This window comes from Pelodiscus sinensis, chromosome 5 (genome assembly GCF_052426305.1).
Source record: "Pelodiscus sinensis isolate ZL-2025 chromosome 5, ASM5242630v1, whole genome shotgun sequence".
Lineage (NCBI taxonomy): Eukaryota > Metazoa > Chordata > Testudines > Trionychidae > Pelodiscus > Pelodiscus sinensis.
Window position 1 is genome coordinate 134,357,751 of NC_143056.1, and position 16,832 is coordinate 134,374,582.

Consider the following 16,832-nt stretch of genomic DNA (forward strand, 5'->3'; position numbering starts at 1 on the left):
CCAGCCCTGCCCCTCACTCCCGCCCCCCAGCCCTGCCGGCGCTCCTCACTCCCGCCCCACAGCCCCCACAAGCCCAGCCCTGCCCCTCACTCCCACCCCCCAGCCCCCGCCAGCCCAGTCCTGCCCCTCACTCCCACCCCCCAGCCCCCGCCAGCCCAGTCCTGCCCCTCACTTCCACCCCCCAGCCCCCGCCAGCCCAGTCCTGCCCCTCACTCCCACCCCCCAGCCCCTGCCAGCCCAGTCCTGCCCCTCACTCCCACCCCCCAACCCCCGCCAGCCCAGCCCTGCCCCTCACTCCCGCCCCCCAGCCCCCGCCAGCCCAGTCCTGCCCCTCACTCCCGCCCCCCAGCCCCCGCCAGCCCAGTCCTGCCCCTCACTCTCGCCCCCCAGCCCCCGCCAGCCCAGTCCTGCCCCTCACTCCCGCCCCCCAGCCCCCGCCAGCCCTGCCCTGCCACTCACTCCTGCCCTCCAGCCCCCGCCAGCCCTGCCAGTGCCCCTCACTCCTGCCCCCCAGCCCCCACCAGCCCAGTCCTGTCCCTCACTCCCGGCCCCCCAGCCCTGCCCCTCACTCCTGCCCCCAGCCCAGTCCTGCCCCTCACTCCCACCCCGCAGCCCCTGCCAGCCCAGCCCCCCCCTCGTTTCCCTCACTCCAGACCTATAGCCCCCCCCCCCGCAGCAGGTTCCTGCCCGTGGGCGGCTGAGGTAATGGTGACCCCCCAGCCTGCTCCAGGGTGAGTCACCCCAGCACAATGAGCTCAGTGTCTAACCCCAGGCCCCTCCATTGTAATCCCTGCTGAGCTACTGCCAGGATTAAAGGGGGGGGAAGGGGTAGGAGCCGGGACTCCTGGGTTCTGGGTCTAGGAATTGCAGCAAGGTGGGGAGGCCGGATATCCGGGCTCTCCCCTGACTGGGGGGGTCCTGTGGTGGGGGACAGGACACCAGGGCTCTCTCCTGACTGGGCAGGGATCTAGTGGGGGGGCGGGGAGGCCGTACACCTGGGTTCTTCTCTGGCTGGGGGCGGGATCTAGTGGGTGGGGGGGGGGAGGCGGGACACCTGGGTTCCTTGCTGGCGGGGGGGGGGGGGATATAGTGGGGGGGAGGCCAGACACCCGGGTTCCTCGCTGGTGGGGGGGAAATAGTGGGGGGGAGGCCGAACAACCAGGTTCCTCGCTGGTGGGGGGGGATATAGTGGGGGGGGGGAAGGCTGGACACCCGGTTCCTCGCTGGTGGGGGGATAGTGGGGGGGGGAAGGCTGGACACCCGGGTTCCTCGCTGGCGGGGGAGGGATGGGGGGGGGAGGGATATAGTGGGGGGGGAGGCTGGACACCCGGGTTCCTCGCTGGCGGGGGAGGGATATAGTGGGGGGGGGGGAGTCGGACACCCGGGTTCTTCGCTGGTGTAGGGGATATGGGGGGGCAGACATCCTCTTCCTCGCTGGCGGGGGGATATAGTGGGGGGAGGCCAGACACCCGGGTTCCTCGCTGGCGGGGGAGGGATATAGTGGGGGGGAGGGATATAGTGGGGGGGGGAGGCTGGACACCCGGGTTCCTCGCTGGCGGGGGGGGAGGGATATAGTGGGGGGGGGAGGCTGGACACCCGGGTTCCTCGCTGGCGGGGGAGGGATATAGTGGGGGGGGGGGGAGTCGGACACCCGGGTTCTTCGCTGGTGTAGGGGATATGGGGGGGGCAGACATCCTCTTCCTCGCTGGCGGGGGGATATAGTGGGGGGAGGCCAGACACCCGGGTTCCTCGCTGGCGGGGGGGGATATAGTGGGGGGGGTGTCGGTCACCCGGGTTCCTCGCTGGCGGGGGGGGGGGAATATAGTGGGGGGTGTCGGTCACCCGGGTTCCTCGCTGGCGGGGGGGGGATATAGTGGGGGGGGTGTCGGTCACCCGGGTTCCTCGCTGGCGGGGGGGGGATATAGTGGGGGGGGTGTCGGTCACCCGGGTTCCTCGCTGGCGGGGGGTGTCGGTCACCCGGGTTCCTCGCTGGCGGGGGGATATAGTGGGGGGAGGCCGAACACCCGGGTTCCTCGCTGGCGGGGGGGGGGTGATATAGTGGGGGAGGCCGAACACCCGGGTTCCTCGCTGGCGGGGGGGATATAGTGGGGGGAGGCCGAACACCCGGGTTCCTCGCTGGCGGGGGGGGATATAGTGGGGGGAGGCCGAACACCCGGGTTCCTCGCTGGCGGGGAGGGGATATAGTGGGGGAGGCCGAACACCCGGGTTCCTCGCTGGCGGGGGGGGGGGGATATAGTGGGGGAGGCCGAACACCCGGGTTCCTCGCTGGCGGGGGCGGATATAGTGGGGGGGGCCGAACACCCGGGTTCCTCGCTGGCGGGGGGGGGGGGGATATAGTGGGGGGAGGCCGAACACCCGGGTTCCTCGCTGGCGGGGGGGGGGGATATAGTGGGGGGAGGCCGAACACCCGGGTTCCTCGCTGGCGGGGGGGGGGGGATATAGTGGGGGGAGGCCGAACACCCGGGTTCCTCGCTGGCGGGGGCGGATATAGTGGGGGGGGCCGAACACCCGGGTTCCTCGCTGGCGGGGGGGGGGGGGATATAGTGGGGGGGAGGCCGAACACCCGGGTTCCTCGCTGGCGGGGGGGGATATAGTGGGGGGGGGGCCGAACACCAGGGTTCCTCGCTGGCGGGGGGGGATATAGTGGGGGGGGGCCGAACACCAGGGTTCCTCGCTGGCGGGGGGGGATATAGTGGGGGGGTTGGGGTTGTGGGGGGGCAGGGGGTGCGGGACCCAGCCCGGCTCGCGGGGGTGCGCGTGTCTCTTGCGGAGAAGCCGGAGTCCCGCCCCCCAGGCCCGCCCGGCCCCGGCTCTGCCCGCGGAAGCCCGAGTTCGCTTCCGCTCCGCCTCCCGCAGCGAGCTCGGCCGGCGCGGGGCGGTTCTGCGCGGAGCCAGGGCCAGCGAGCCGGACCCGCGCGCAGTGACCCGCCCGGCGCCCCGGGGTCCCGTCCCCATGGCCGGGCGCACCGTGCGGGCCGAGACCCGCAGCCGGGCCAAGGATGACATCAAGAAGGTGATGGCAGCCATCGAGAGAGTGCGCCGATGGTGAGCGGCAGGGTGTGCGGGAGGCGGGCGGCCTTGTGTGCGGCTGTTCCCCCGGGTGTCCTGCCCCAGAGCTGGCTGCATCTCAGGGCCGGGTGAGCTAGCCCCACGCGGCGTTATGTGCGGCCGTTCCCCCGGGTGTCCTGCCCCAGAGCTGGCTGCATCTCAGAGCCGGGTGAGCTAGCCCCACGCGGCGTTATGTGCGGCCGTTCCCCCGGGTGCCCTGCCCCAGAGCTGGCTGCATCTCAGGGCCGGGTGAGCTAGCCCCACGCGGCGTTATGTGCGGCCGTTCCCCCGGGTGCCCTGCCCCAGAGCTGGCTGCATCTCAGGGCCGGGTGAGCTAGCCCCACGCAGCGTTATCTGCGGCCGTTCCCCCGGGTGTCCTGCCCCAGAGCTGGCTGCATCTCAGAGCCGGGTGAGTCAGCCCCCGCGGCGTTATGTGCGGCTGTTCCCCCGGGTGCCCTGCCCCAGAGCTGGCTGCATCTCAGGGCCGGGTGAGTCAGCCCCCACGGCGTTATGTGCGGCCGTTCCCCCGGGTGCCCTGCCCCAGAGCTGGCTGCATCTCAGGGCCGGGTGAGTCAGCCCCCGCGGCGTTATGTGCGGCTGTTCCCCCGGGTGTCCTGCCCCAGAGCTGGCTGCATCTCAGAGCCAGGTGAGCTAGCCCCACGCGGCGTTATGTGCGGCCGTTCCCTCGGGTGTCCTGTCCCAGAGCTGGCTGCATCTCAGGGCCAGGTGAGCTAGCCCCACGCGGCATTATGTGCGGCCGTTCCCCCGGGTGTCCTGTCCCAGAGCTGGCTGCATCTCAGGGCCGGGTGAGCTAGCCCCACACGGCGTTATGTGCGGCCGTTCCCCCGGGTGTCCTGCCCCAGAGCTGGCTGCATCTCAGAGCTGGGTGAGCTAGCCCCACACGGCGTTATGTGCGGCCGTTCCCCTGGGTGTCCTGCCCCAGAGCTGGCTGCATCTCAGGGCCGGGTGAGCTAGCCCCACGCGGCGTTATGTGCGGCCGTTCCCCCGGGTGTCCTGCCCCAGAGCTGGCTGCATCTCAGAGCCGGGTGAGCTAGCCCCATGCGGCGTTATGTGCGGCCGTTCCCCCGGGTGCCCTGCCCCAGAGCTGGCTGCATCTCAGAGCCGGGCGAGTCACCTCCACGCGGCCTTGTGTGTGGCTGTTCCCTCGGGTGCCCTGCCCCAGAGCTGGCTGCATCTCAGAGCCGGGCGAGTCAGCCCCACGCAGCGTTATGTGCGGCTGTTCCCCCAGGTACCCTGCCCCAGAGCTGGCTGCATCTCAGGGCTGGGTGAGCTAGCCCCACGTGGCGTTATGTGCGGCTGTTCCCCCAGGTACCCTGCCCCAGAGCTGGCTGCATCTCAGAGCCGGGTGAGTCAGCCCCACGCAGCGTTATGTGCGGCCGTTCCCCCAGCTGCCCTGCCCCAGAGCTGGCTTCATCTCAGTGCCAGGCGAGTCAGCCCCAGGTGGTGTTATGTGCGGCTGTTCCCCCAACTGCCCCACCCCAGAACCAGATGCATCTCAGCGCTGGGCCAGCCAGCCCCATGCAGTCTCGCTGGGTGGCTTTCCCCATTTATCCTACCCCAGAGGTGGTGCCATCTTCTTTAAAGTAACTCCTGTGGCCAAATGCAGGAGCAGGCTCTTAATTATGGCAATTAGTTATTCGTCCATTATTTAATTATTGTGTGTATTGTTCACCTCCCTTTCTCTATGGAAATTGCTTCTGAGATGTGACTAGCTGTCAAGTTCTTTACTCTGGATAATATGTCAGACAGTCATCTGCTGGACAAGAGAAGATAACAACTTACTATTGCTGCTCTTTAAGGGAGTCTGTATTTTAACTTGGGGAGGATGCGATTGGAGAGTTTCCGCCCTCATGACAGACAAAAGATAACCTGCCACTGCTGCTAGCCCATGGCCTCAGCCCTTTAGCGCTGCCTGGGGGATAATAACCTACTACTTCTGCCAGTGAGCGGCACCACCTACAGGTTTAGATGGGAGTGGCTGCAAATTTTGGCGGCGAGGGGCTCTGTGTGGGGCTATATCCACCTCATCTCCAACCCCCCCGCAGGGAGAAGCGCTGGGTGACCGTGGGGGACACATCTCTGAGGATCTACAAGTGGGTGCCCATTGTGGACCCCCGAGATGAGGTAAGCGGGAGACGGGGTGCCAGTCTGCTTCCACCCTGTCTGTCTGGCCATCCCTGCTGTGTGCCCCAGCCCCCTTCTTCCTCTCTCCTCTCCCCCCCATTTGGATGCCATCTGTACTCCCTTTCTTCTCTCCCCCCACCCCCGCAGGAGAAGCGGCGACTGGCTGGCAGCGGGGAGAGGCACAAGGGCCGGGAGAGGAGGGGGCGCGTGCCCAGCCCCCGGACCAACCCCGCCCTCCTCATGCTGGATCTGAATGGTACGCTGCAGGCTGTGGGGGGGGGGGGACCCAGGCGTCCGGGACAGCAACGCACGGTCTTCCATCCTGAGGGGCTCTCGTTGGGACGTGGGAATTCAGGCACAGGGCTGGGAGGGACCGCCCGGGCCGTGTCATCCACCCTCCGGAGAGGATGCAGGATCTGCTGCGTCTAAACCAGCCCCCTCTCTCCAGCCTCTTCCAGAACCTCCCGCACAGTTGCTTCCTGCTCCCTCATCCTGCCAGGCTGGCGCTTAGGAAGTTTTCCCTGCGATTTCATCTCCGTCTGCCGGGCTCGGGTTGGAACCCATCGCCCCTGGTCCTGCCCTCTGAGGCAGGCGAAAACAACTTCCCCCGCCTCCTAGGGCCGGCTTTCAACCGCTGTCTCATAGACTCATAGACTCCAGGGTCAGAAGGGACCATTATGATCACCCAGTCCGACCCCCTGCACAGTGCAGGCCACAAATCTCACCCACCCCTCCTAGAATAATCCTCTCACCTAGATCTCAGATATTGAAGCCTTCCAATACTTTGAAGACCCCAAGATGCAGAGAATCCTCCAGCTGTGATCTGTGCCCCATGCTACAGAGGAAGGCGAAAAACCTCCAGGGTCTCTGCCAATCTACCCTGGAGGAAAATTCCTTCCCAACCCCAAATATGGCGATCAGCTAAACCCTGAGCATGTGGGCAAGACTCACCAGCCAGACACCCAGAAAGTTCTCTATAAAAGTCATGTGCGCCTGTCATCTCCTCTGCAAACTAAAGTACCATGTCCCTCCAGCCTTGGCCCACAGGGCTGGCGTCTCCCTCCCCTTGATCAGCTTTGGCACTCACCTCTGGGGCCTTTCCCGTCTCTCTACATCTCTCTCCCCCGCCCCAGCGTGGCACCATCGGCCCATCAGCATGAGTAAAACTATTAAACCACGCCAGACCCAGAGCAGCTCCCGACCAATCCCCACTGAAGACCACCCTGTAACCAATTAGGTAGCCATTTAACGGCCTTTCCCCTGCTTACTTATCTCAGTGAGTCAGCGGCCTGCCTGGAGGCATGGTGTGTTAGGTCAACTGCATGGCCCCTTTCATCAAATCAGTTACCTTGTCAAAGACAGACACCTGGCTGATTTGGCAACCTCCTGGTAAACCCAGGCTGGCTGCTAGTGATTAATGCGCCATTCTCCAGGTATCTGCCTCCCTCCAGCCACACCGCAAACCTGTGGAACTCCTTGCCAGAGGATGTTAGGACAACCAGGACTCAAAAAAGAGCTAGATAACTGCATGGATGTTAGGTCCATCAATAGCTATTAGCTAGGAATGGTGTCTCTGGCCTCTTTTTATCCAAGGCTGGGAGTGGGCGACGGAGGAGGGATCACTGGATGGTTCCTGGTTCTGTTCCCTCCCTCTGGGGCATCTGGCACTGGCCACTGTGGGCAGACAGGACTGGGCTGGATGGGCCTTTGGTCTGACCCCGTCTGGCCGTTCTTACGGATTTGCAAATTGAATATTTTATGCGTTGGTCGAGTGGCCTCCCAAGGGTCCAAGTCAGGCTGGCTGGTCTATGGTTCCCCGGCTCCTCCTTTCGCCCCTTTTTCCAGATGGGCACCACGTTAGCGCTTCTCCTGTCTTCTGAGGCCTGTGAACCCCAAGTTGGCAACGCGTCTTGCCAGAAGTTCTCCAGCTCCTTCCTTCTGCGCCCCGGGGCGATGACAGCGGCCGGCCCAGCTGACTTGACTTGGGGCGGATTGGTCAGAAGATCTGATGCGTTGGTACAGGGCCGGCCCACAACGTTCTGGCAGCCGAGGCGGGGAGCTCAAATGATGCCCCCATAGTCCCTCGCTTGGGCCAAAACTTTGAAAGGTCTCAAGTCTCCGGGTCCTCGTGGCGCCCCCCACGGTCTGGCACCGGAGGCGGCTGCCTCGGTTTGCCTCCTGGTAAGGCCGGCCCTGCGTCGGTGCCCGATCTGCAGCCCTCGGGGGTAGCGTCTCTAGTGGTCCAGTCTCATGGGGAGAAGACTGAAGCAACGTAGGCCTTGAGCGGCTCTGCCTTACTGTCCTCTGCCGCCAGCACCCCTCCCCCACAGAGCAGGACCAATGGGGGGGGGAGCAGTGGAGTTGGAAGGCAAAGGAGTCGGTTGCCTGGGCTCTGGGCCCTTTAAATCGCCGCCGGAGCCCTCTGTAGCCCAGTCCAGGCAGCGCTGAGGGCTTGCTGCCTGTTAGCCACGCCCCTTCCACCAGATGCCCCACCCCTTCCACCAGAGGCCCCGCCCTTCCCACCTTGCCCAGGCCTTGGTGAAGTCTGTCGCCATCCCTGCAGGACCGACACCATCCGGTCACTCGTTCCTTGCCTTGGCTTTCCGGACCCCTGTGTCCTTCCTTAGTGACTTGCCCCCCTTCCCTTCTCTGGATGGGCCCCTCTTGGGGCGGAGGTTGCTAAAAACGCCGTGAGCCTCCACGTGAGCCTCCTGTGACTCTTCTTTCCTCGGCCTCGGGGTAGCTTGTTGGCGAGTGTCTGGCACGGCCGGCTTTGGGGAGCTGCCCTTCGGTTCTGCTTCCTCCCACGCCGTCGGTCCACGGGACCCTGTCTCCTGTGGCGCCGAGTCGGCCGAAATCCACCTCTCGGCCCCGCTCTCCTTGTTTGGCTGCTCTCGGGGCCTCCTTTCCGCAGGCTCTCGAAATCTACCAGGGGGTGATCACTTCCTCCCACGCCCCTGCCCGCCTTCCTGTCCGCCACCAATCCATCCCTCTTGGTCAAAACCAGATCCGCAGGGGATGCCCCCGGGTGGTTTCCTCTCAGCTTTCTGGGTCCGAAAACTGCCCCTTGCCCAGGAGGCAGCGGGCGCGGCTGCAAATCACCTTCCAGCAGAAATCAGGGAGGTTAAAACCCTCCAGTGAACACTAGTGCAAGTGGCCCTCATTGGAGACTCAGGAGATGGGACCCAGGTGTCCGGGACGGCGGCGTGCCCCGCGTACTTGGAGTGAGGGGAAGGGACCCAGGCGTCCGGGACGGCGGCGTGCCCCGCGTACTTGGAGTGAGGGGAAGGGACCCAGGTGTCCGGGACGGCGGCGTGCCCCGTGTAGTTGGAGTGAGGGGAAGGGACCCAGGCGTCCGGGACGGCGGCGTGCCCCGTGTAGTTGGAGTGAGGGGAAGGGACCCAGGCGTCCGGGACGGTGGCGTGCCCTGCGTACTTGGAGTGAGGGGAAGGGACCCAGGTGTCCGGGACGGCGGCGTGCCCCGCGTACTTGGAGTGAGGGGAAGGGACCCAGGCGTCCGGGACGGCGGCGTGCCCCGCGTACTTGGAGTGAGGGGAAGGGACCCAGGCGTCCGGGACGGCGGCGTGCCCCGTGTACTTGGAGTGAGGGGAAGGGACCCAGGTGTCCGGGACGGCGGCGTGCCCCGTGTACTTGGAGTGAGGGGAAGGGACCCAGGCGTCCGGGACGGCGGCGTGCCCCGCATACTTGGAGTGAGGGGAAGGGACCCAGGTGTCCGGGACGGCGGCGTGCCCCGTGTACTTGGAGTGAGGGGAAGGGACCCAGGCGTCCGGGACGGCGGCGTGCCCCGCATACTTGGAGTGAGGGGAAGGGACCCAGGCGTCCGGGACGGCGGCGTGCCCCGCGTACTTGGAGTGAGGGGAAGGGATCCAGGTGTCCGGGACGGTGGCGTGCCCCGCGTACTTGGAGTGAGGGGAAGGGACCCAGGTGTCCGGGACGGTGGCGTGCCCCGCGTACTTGGAGTGAGGGGAAGGGACCCAGGCGTCCGGGACGGCGGCGTGCCCCGTGTACTTGGAGTGAGGGGAAGGGACCCAGGTGTCCGGGACGGCGGCGTGCCCCGTGTACTTGGAGTGAGGGGAAGGGACCCAGGCGTCCGGGACGGCGGCGTGCCCCGCATACTTGGAGTGAGGGGAAGGGACCCAGGTGTCCGGGACGGCGGCGTGCCCCGTGTACTTGGAGTGAGGGGAAGGGACCCAGGCGTCCGGGACGGCGGCGTGCCCCGCATACTTGGAGTGAGGGGAAGGGACCCAGGCGTCCGGGACGGCGGCGTGCCCCGTGTACTTGGAGTGAGGGGAAGGGACCCAGGTGTCCGGGACGGCGGCGTGCCCCGCGTACTTGGAGTGAGGGGAAGGGACCCAGGCGTCCGGGACAGCCGTGTGCCTAGCACACCTGGAGGGAAGGGATGGGCCCAGGTATCCGTGCTGGCGGTGCCTCTAAAGAACTGAGGATAGGACTTAGGCATCTCAGACGCCCCCCGACCCTGTCCGCTTTGCAGATGAGAACAGCAACCAGAGCTCGCTGTCCGAGACCTCCCTGGCCAAGGGGGGCGACACCAGCTCCAGCCCCACCCCTGACCGCAGCCAGACGGCGACCCCCACTCCGCTGGGGGAACTGAAAGCGGAGGACTCGCAGCCTCCCATGCTGGGGCAGGAAGGGGGTAAGTGCCATGGTGGGGGAGAGGGATGCAGAATTGCCAGTCCTGCAAGGAGGGAAGGAGAGAGAGGAACCCAGGAGTCCGGGACTGCTTCACCCCCAGCTCCCCGCATGGCATCACTCGGCGCCCCCAGGGAGTGAGGGGGTGGGACCCAGGCAGCGGGGAGGGCCATGCTTCCCAGAGGGCTACAGGAGAGGGCAGCGAGCTGGCACCAGGGTACTCCACTGTTTTCATTCCTCTCTGGGTCCAGACCCTGGGGTGCTGCTGCTGGAGGGGACAGATGAGCCCCCCATGTTGACCAAGGAGGACCCTGTTCCAGGACTGCTGGAGTCACAGGTGCGTGGGGAAGGGTCGGGAATTGAGGGGTGAGGCGTGGAGATGGGTTGGATGGAGTGGGGTGCAGCTTGGGGCGTGACCGGTTGGGGAGAGTGCATGGAGGAGTGGAACCAAGGGATAGGGGATGCACGGAACTGAGAAGTTTGGTCAGGTGTCCAGGGGTGAATGGTGCGTGGGGGTGGGCTGAGTGGGGTGGAGACTGGGGTGTGGGTTGGATGGAAACACTGCCATTGGCAGTGGCTGGGTTGTTTGGAGCTTGGGCCACTGCCGAAGGCTGAGTAGGGTAGACTTTGGCCATTGGTGAAGGTTGGGTGGAGCTGCATAGAAGTCCGACCATTGGGGAAGATTAGGCCAAGTAGAGGTTGTTTTGTGTGGAGGTTGAGCTATTGACAAAAGTTGGATTTTGCTTTGTGGGATGAAGGTTGGGTCATTGGCAAAACCTGGGTTCATGTGAGCTAGGTAGAGGTTGCATCATTGGTGGTGGCTGGGTTAGGCCATAGGCAACGGTTGGATTGGGTGGTGTGTGGGGCGTAGGTACTGCCTGGGCTGAGTTGAGTGGAGGCTGGGCTGTTGGTGAAAGTTGGGTTGTGTTGGGTTGCATGGAGGTTGAACTATTGGCAAAGGTTGGGTTGTATTGGGTTAGGGCGGTGCAGGCTAGGCCATTGGCAATGGATAGGTTGAGTTGGATGGAGGTAGGGTCAGTGGCAAAGGCTGGATTGAGTTGGCTTGGGTGGAGGTTGGACCACTGGCAGGTTTGGGTTGAGTTGGGTGGTGGTGGTGGTGGTGGTGGAGCCGGTGGTGGAGCCAGTGGTGAAGGTTGGGTTGGGTGTAGATTGGATCTTTGGCAAAAGTTGTGTTGAACTGGGTTGTGTAGAGGTTGGACATTTGGAAGGATTGAGTTGAGTTGGGTGAATGTTGGGCCATTGGTGAAGGTTGGGTTGAATTGGGTGGATGTTGAGCCATTGGTGAAGGTTGGGTTGAATTGGGTGGATGTTGAGCCATTGGTGAAGGTTGGGTTGAATTGGGTGGATGTTGAGCCATTGGTGAAGGTTGGGTTGAGTTGGGTGGATGTTGAGCCATTGGCAGGGCTGGGTTGAGTTGGGTGGATGTTGAGCCATTGGTGAAGGTTGGGTTGAGTTGGGTGGATGTTGAGCCATTGGTGAGGGTTGGGTTGAGTTGGGTTGGGTCGAGGTTGGGCCATTGGCCAGAAGGTCTCATTGTTTACGTTGGGGATGGTGGTTACCCATGGCAGAGGAGAAAGCAGGGAGGTTGCTGGGGACCTCGGGGTGGGATCAGGGCTGCCGTACCTAGGTTGCTGGGGTGCCATCCCTCTGGCTGCCCTCTCTCAGAGTCTAACACCCATTCCCCTTTTCCCCAAAGGGGCAGGACGATGCACCGCCCTTCGAGACAGCCCCAGCCTTCCCCCAGCCGGTGCTGGAAGAAGAGGATGATGAGTCCATGGGGGCACCTCCCCTGAAGCGCATCTGCCCCGAGGAGCAGGAAATGGGCGCATCCCACTCCCCATAGACCTTGCTTCATCCCTGCCCTCTCCCCGGCTTTGCGCCCTACAGGGGGCATGGCGGGCAGAGGGGGAGCCGGGCAGGAGGTGAATCACGCTTGCCAAATGCAAAGGGACCAAAGACGCTTTGAAGAGGGTATTGAAGTTGGGTCAGGACCCTGGGGATGGGAGGGGAGGGCAGTGGGGTCTAGTGGTTGGAGCAGGGCGGCTGGGAGCCAGGTCTCCTGGGTTCTCTCCCAGCTCTGGGAGGGGAGTGGGAGGAGACGGACTGTGGGTAGGGAAAGCTGGGCAGCATCCTCTGCACCACAGTGCCCCCTGCTGCCTGGCCAGGGGTGAATTTTACACCCTCTGTGTATATACTTTTTTTTTTTTTTTTGGTCTGAACAATAGACTTTGCTATGAAACTGCTAAGGTGGCTTTGTGCTAGTCATTTACCAGCCTCGGCCCTCTGAAACTGAGCCAACTGCTCTGCAGCCTGGCAGTGAGATGCAGCCGCCTCTGGGGCAGGGCAGCAGGGAACAGACGCCCAGGGGGATGGCTCACCTGGTGCTTAGAGACACCGCTCTGGTGTCCCCATCGGCGTCTGGTCCTTTTGGGGGTGACGCCCCACAGGATGCGGGTGCTTCTGGACTGTAACGGGGGCTTCCTACAATTCCACGAGCACGTCCCCCCTCGGCGCGCATCCTGTCCAGGTTCGAGGAAGGCTGTTCCCCGGGCTGGGAGCTCGTGGGGCAGAGCCAGGACTCCGGGGTGCTACCGTGGCTCTGGAGGGAGAGTGAGGTCTTGGGGGTTAGGGCGGGGGCAGGGTGGGAGTCAGGACTCCTGGGATCTAGTCACAGATTACAAAGCCAAAAGGGACCACTGTGACCAGCCAGCCTGGCTGCCTTGAATTGTGGGCCCCGGACCTGGACGCACGATTCCAGCCACAGTCGCCCCAGGGCCAAATCCAGAGTAAAGTAACCTCTGCACTCCTGGAGAGCCCTGTCTCGGATCCACCGTGACCCCCAAATCATTCACAGGGTCACCGCTTTCCAGGAGCAAGCGAGCTCCCCTCCAAGTCCGGCCTTGGCATTCTTGTTCCGTGATGGACCCATTTACGGCTAGCTGTACGAAAACCCGCACTGTTCGCTCGTGCCCAGCTGACCAAGCGAGCCTTAGCTGCCCCTCCCCCAACGTGCATGGCATCGGCAGACTTTCCCAGTGGAGATTTTACATTGTCTTCCAGGTCACTGAGACCAGGGTTAAATAGCATGCGGCCAAGAGCCGTGCCCGGCGGGACCCCGCTAGATACGCACCCGCTTGGTCGTAGAATATCATTCTAGCCTGCAATCAAAGTGCCAAGTCAAGCACCTTGCAGAAATCTGTTAGCTCTGCTCCATTTCTTTTATCACCCAAACGTAGACTTGTCTCCTCACAAAAACAGTTACCAAGTTAGTTTGTTGGGATGTGTTTTGCATAACCCCGTGGCAATAGGTATTAGTTATAGGACCCTCCTTGAGTTTATGAATGAAGTCCTGTATCAGCTGCTCTATTGTTTTGCCCAGGATCAATATCCCTCCTCACCCCGCACTACAGTCTTCTGGAACTTCCTGAGCCAGCAGCTCCTCGGCCAACTCTTCTAAAACTCTTGGATACAATAGCCAGCCCCACTGAGTTAAAAATGTTTACTTTTAGTGACTGTTGTCTAGCTGTCTGATTTCAACACAACTTGGTACGACTGTTTGAAAAGCTCTGCTAAAAGAATATATGGCTTGTAAGATCTTTGTGACATTGTTTTAATTCGCTAGGTGTGTTTTAGTATCTGGAGAAAACAGGCCGCCATGGCTTTGGAAGGGCATTGGGATATAGTGGGGTGGGCTGGGAGCCAGGACTCCTGGGTTCCATTATTAGCTCTGGGAGGGGAGTCCAACAATTTCAGAGAGGTTTGGGGGGGGGTGCGATGTGCTCTGAGGGGCCCCAAGAGCCTATGGGGCTAGATGCAGGGGGGTGGGAGGTCAGAGGAGACAATAATCTGGGTTCTCACTAGACATCAAAAGCATCCCCCACCTCTCCATCTGAGTGCCACCTCGTCAGCAGAAACCAGGGCAAGGGGAGGGTCTGAGGGCCCTGTGCAGCGGGGGGGTTAGACACCCCCACGGACACCAGCCCCATCTCCTGAGTCCAACCTGGGACGGTGCTCTGTTGTCTGGCCCCATTCCTCAGCTCTGTCATCTGGCCACTGGCCCTGGGCTACCGACGCCTGCTGCTCTGCCGCCTGGCCTGAGGTTGGCTGTAGCCATTAGGCATGACTGCCCATGGCCTGGTCTCTGCTGCCAGCCTGGGCTTGGCATTCCCATAAGGACCATGGCTCTGTTCCCCTGGCACCATCTCGGCTCCTCCCGCGTCTGCTCACTCCTAGGTGCACAGATCCACTGAGCCGGGCAGGGCCGGGCCGGGCCAAGCGGGCACCGCTGAGAAGGGGCCAATCTCCTTGCTTAGGGGGGAGCCTGGCTGGAGTTGTATGCCCAGGCCGCACCCGAAATACCCCTCCCGCACCTCAGGTGCCTCTGGGCTGTTACAGCCGCCCCCGGGTGTGAGAAGTAAAACAGTCGCGCTCAGCCAGGGTAGGGGAGAGCAGAGATGTGGGCTCGCCAGCAGCGATCAGAATCCAGCTGGACTCGCACTGGCTCTGTGCCGGGGGCTCCGAGGGCAGGATCTGGCCTGGAAATAAGAGTGTTGATGCATTTGCATTTCGGGAGGGGGGCGCTAGGACACCTGGGTTCTGCGCCTGGTTCTGGGAGGGAGTGGGGGCTAGTGGTTAGAGCTAGGGGGCTGGGAGCCAGCCCTCCAGTTTCTCTCCCCACAAGGAAGCGGGGCTACTGATTATAGCAGGAGCTAGGGTTGCGGACCAGGATGCTGGGTTCTCCCCCTGGCTCCGGGAAGGGAGTGGGACCTAGTGGGTAGAGCAGGGGACACTCCCCGCTTCCGGGACTTAGGGAGGCTCGCGTGGGGAAGAAGGTCCGCGGCAGGTAAACCCAGGGCCAGTCCCCCAGCCCTGCCCGGCCTCTCTCCAGGGCTGCAGCGCGCAGAGGGTTAACGAGGCCGAGGCATGCTGGGAATTGTAGTCCCTATGGGTAGCAGGCGGGCGGCGGGGCTCGCTCCATTTCCGCCCGGTGCAACCGCGCTCCGCTCCCTCCCGGCCCGGCGCGTGGCGCTCCCGGGTCCGGCCGGCAGGGCTGGGGACCTGTGCACGGAGTCCAGCGCCCCGAGATCGGGCCCCCCTCGCTGCACCCCCACCCAGGTGCTCTGTGCGGGAGTGTGTTTCCCCCCCCCCCAAGCAGTCAGACTAAAAGGGGAAACTGAGGCCGGGGGAAATTCAGTCACTTACCCAGGAAGTCACACAGTGGAGTCTGTGTCAGAGCTGGGGAGAAAACCCAGGGGTCCCGGCTCTAACCCTCGCCATCGGCACCAGCTGCTCTGGAAATGACCCTCCCCTGGGTCGTGCTGCAAGCAAAGTGCAGGCAGCAGCAGGAGGGCTAGTTACACTGCACAGTCCCTGGCACAGCAGCGCCCCTGATCTTGGCCAGAGGCTCTTTGTAATTTTATAATGGAGGTTGCCTATCTCCTAGAGCTGGAAGGGACCTCGGAAGTCCAGTCCCCTGCCTCACAGCAGGACCAAGTACCATCCCTGACAAATTTTTGCTCCAGATCCCTAAATGGCCTCCACAAGGTTTGATCTCACAACCCTGGGTTTAGCAGGCTCATGCACAAACCACTGGGCCATCCCTCCCCCCATACACTACAGGGTGGCCCCCTGCCCCAATCCCACCTCTTCACAGCTCGGGGGAGGAACCCCGGCTGGATTCCCCCCACCCCCAGGGTGTACCCCAGAATGCTGAGGGAGAGGGTGTGCATGGGACATTCGCAGTCAGAGCCTATGAGGACACATCCCAGAATCCCCAGGGAACAGATCTGGTAGGACTTCCCAATGAGATCCCAAGAGGATGTATCCCAGAATTCCCCGGAGCAGCAGATCTGCTTAGGACCGTCTAGGGATCCTGGAGGACATACGTGACAGCGCTCTTGGCATGCATGTCCCATGTTTGCGGGAATGGCTCTGCCCTCACTAGGCGACGGAGAAACCCTACTGGTACTCCCTGTGCAGCCAGAATTCCCCCATCCCTCCAGCCTCCTCCAGTACCACCGATACCTCAGCCACCAGCAGGTTGCCCAGCAAGCAGGGGAACCCATCTCTGTCCAGATTGTGGCAGTGGATGTCCCCCAGTGCTCAGAACAGACAGCACACTGGTGAGAGATCCCACTGCTGACACCAATATGGAGACACCCCCCTCCCATACACATACACAAGTGCCACCACTGCAGAAAGGGGATTATGTGGGGCTTTTCCCAACATATCCAGATTCATACAGGGAAGAAGCCCCCCTCCCAGCACTTCCAGTGTGGGAGGTGCTACAGCCATAGCCTCAGAAGACCCACACCCAGTGGCATATGCACCAGTGTCGGGACTTCTGTCAGAGTTCTAACCTTCTTAAGCATCACAGCTTCTGCTCAGGGAGCAGGGCCCACCAGTGTCCTCGGTAGGGCCGTGCAGGGAACAGAAAATCCAGTCCAACACACGTCGACACTTTTCGAATTCTCCCGGAAAGCAGATTCAGTTCCACTGATCAAAATGTTTCATTTGACAAAAAGCACTTGGAGCAGGACCCCGAGGAGAAAGCTCCGAGCGAGATTTTGGGCAAAGCTCTGCCCGGAAGGAGGCGTGGGATTATTGCGAGCAAAGACACTGACTCCTGCTGTTCTGGTTCCCCTTAGGGTCAGGGAGACAGGACTTTGCGTCCCTTTGTAAATACACAGGGTGGCGTTGAAGAACAACAGGGGTTTCCTTCCCCTGGAAACCACCCTGAGGGGATAAAGGGGGAACTTTGTTGCCTTCCTGAGCTAATTGCCTTAAGATGGGGGGCTGCCCCCTGCCTGGGTCTGCAGAGAGTCTGAGTCCGTTGCTCTGAACTTCTTTGTGCTTCTCCATCTCTGCCTTTGGCATTTACTATTCCTCTTGCTGCTCACTGCAGTGGCCGGAGAGGGGTGGAAGCG

The 16,832-nt window shown here is 62.9% G+C and overlaps 2 protein-coding genes across 2 annotated transcripts in view; both read left to right on the forward strand.

The window, feature by feature from the left end:
• Positions 1–16,832, forward strand: part of LOC142829296 (uncharacterized) — a 52,705-nt gene that overhangs the window by 22,715 nt on the left and 13,158 nt on the right. The window lies entirely within an intron of this gene.
• On the forward strand, positions 2,722–13,504 carry BCL7C (BAF chromatin remodeling complex subunit BCL7C). Its single transcript, XM_075928716.2, has 6 exons — positions 2,722–3,066; positions 5,136–5,214; positions 5,362–5,470; positions 9,728–9,889; positions 10,137–10,222; positions 11,603–13,504. The coding sequence occupies exons 1-6, from the start codon at positions 2,975–2,977 to the stop codon at positions 11,747–11,749; spliced, it is 675 nt and encodes a 224-aa protein (XP_075784831.1). The 5' UTR covers positions 2,722–2,974; the 3' UTR covers positions 11,750–13,504.

What these genes read in the sequence shown, in the direction of transcription:
- BCL7C (XM_075928716.2), top strand. Translation starts at nt 2,975, where the DNA reads ATGGCCGGGCGCACCGTGCGGGCCGAGACCCGCAGCCGGGCCAAGGAT. An exon ending in CCTCATGCTGGATCTGAATG is followed by an intron (nt 5,471 to 9,727) that starts GTACGCTGCAGG and finishes TCCGCTTTGCAG; the next exon opens with ATGAGAACAGCAACCAGAGC. An exon ending in CATGCTGGGGCAGGAAGGGG is followed by an intron (nt 9,890 to 10,136) that starts GTAAGTGCCATG and finishes CTCTGGGTCCAG; the next exon opens with ACCCTGGGGTGCTGCTGCTG.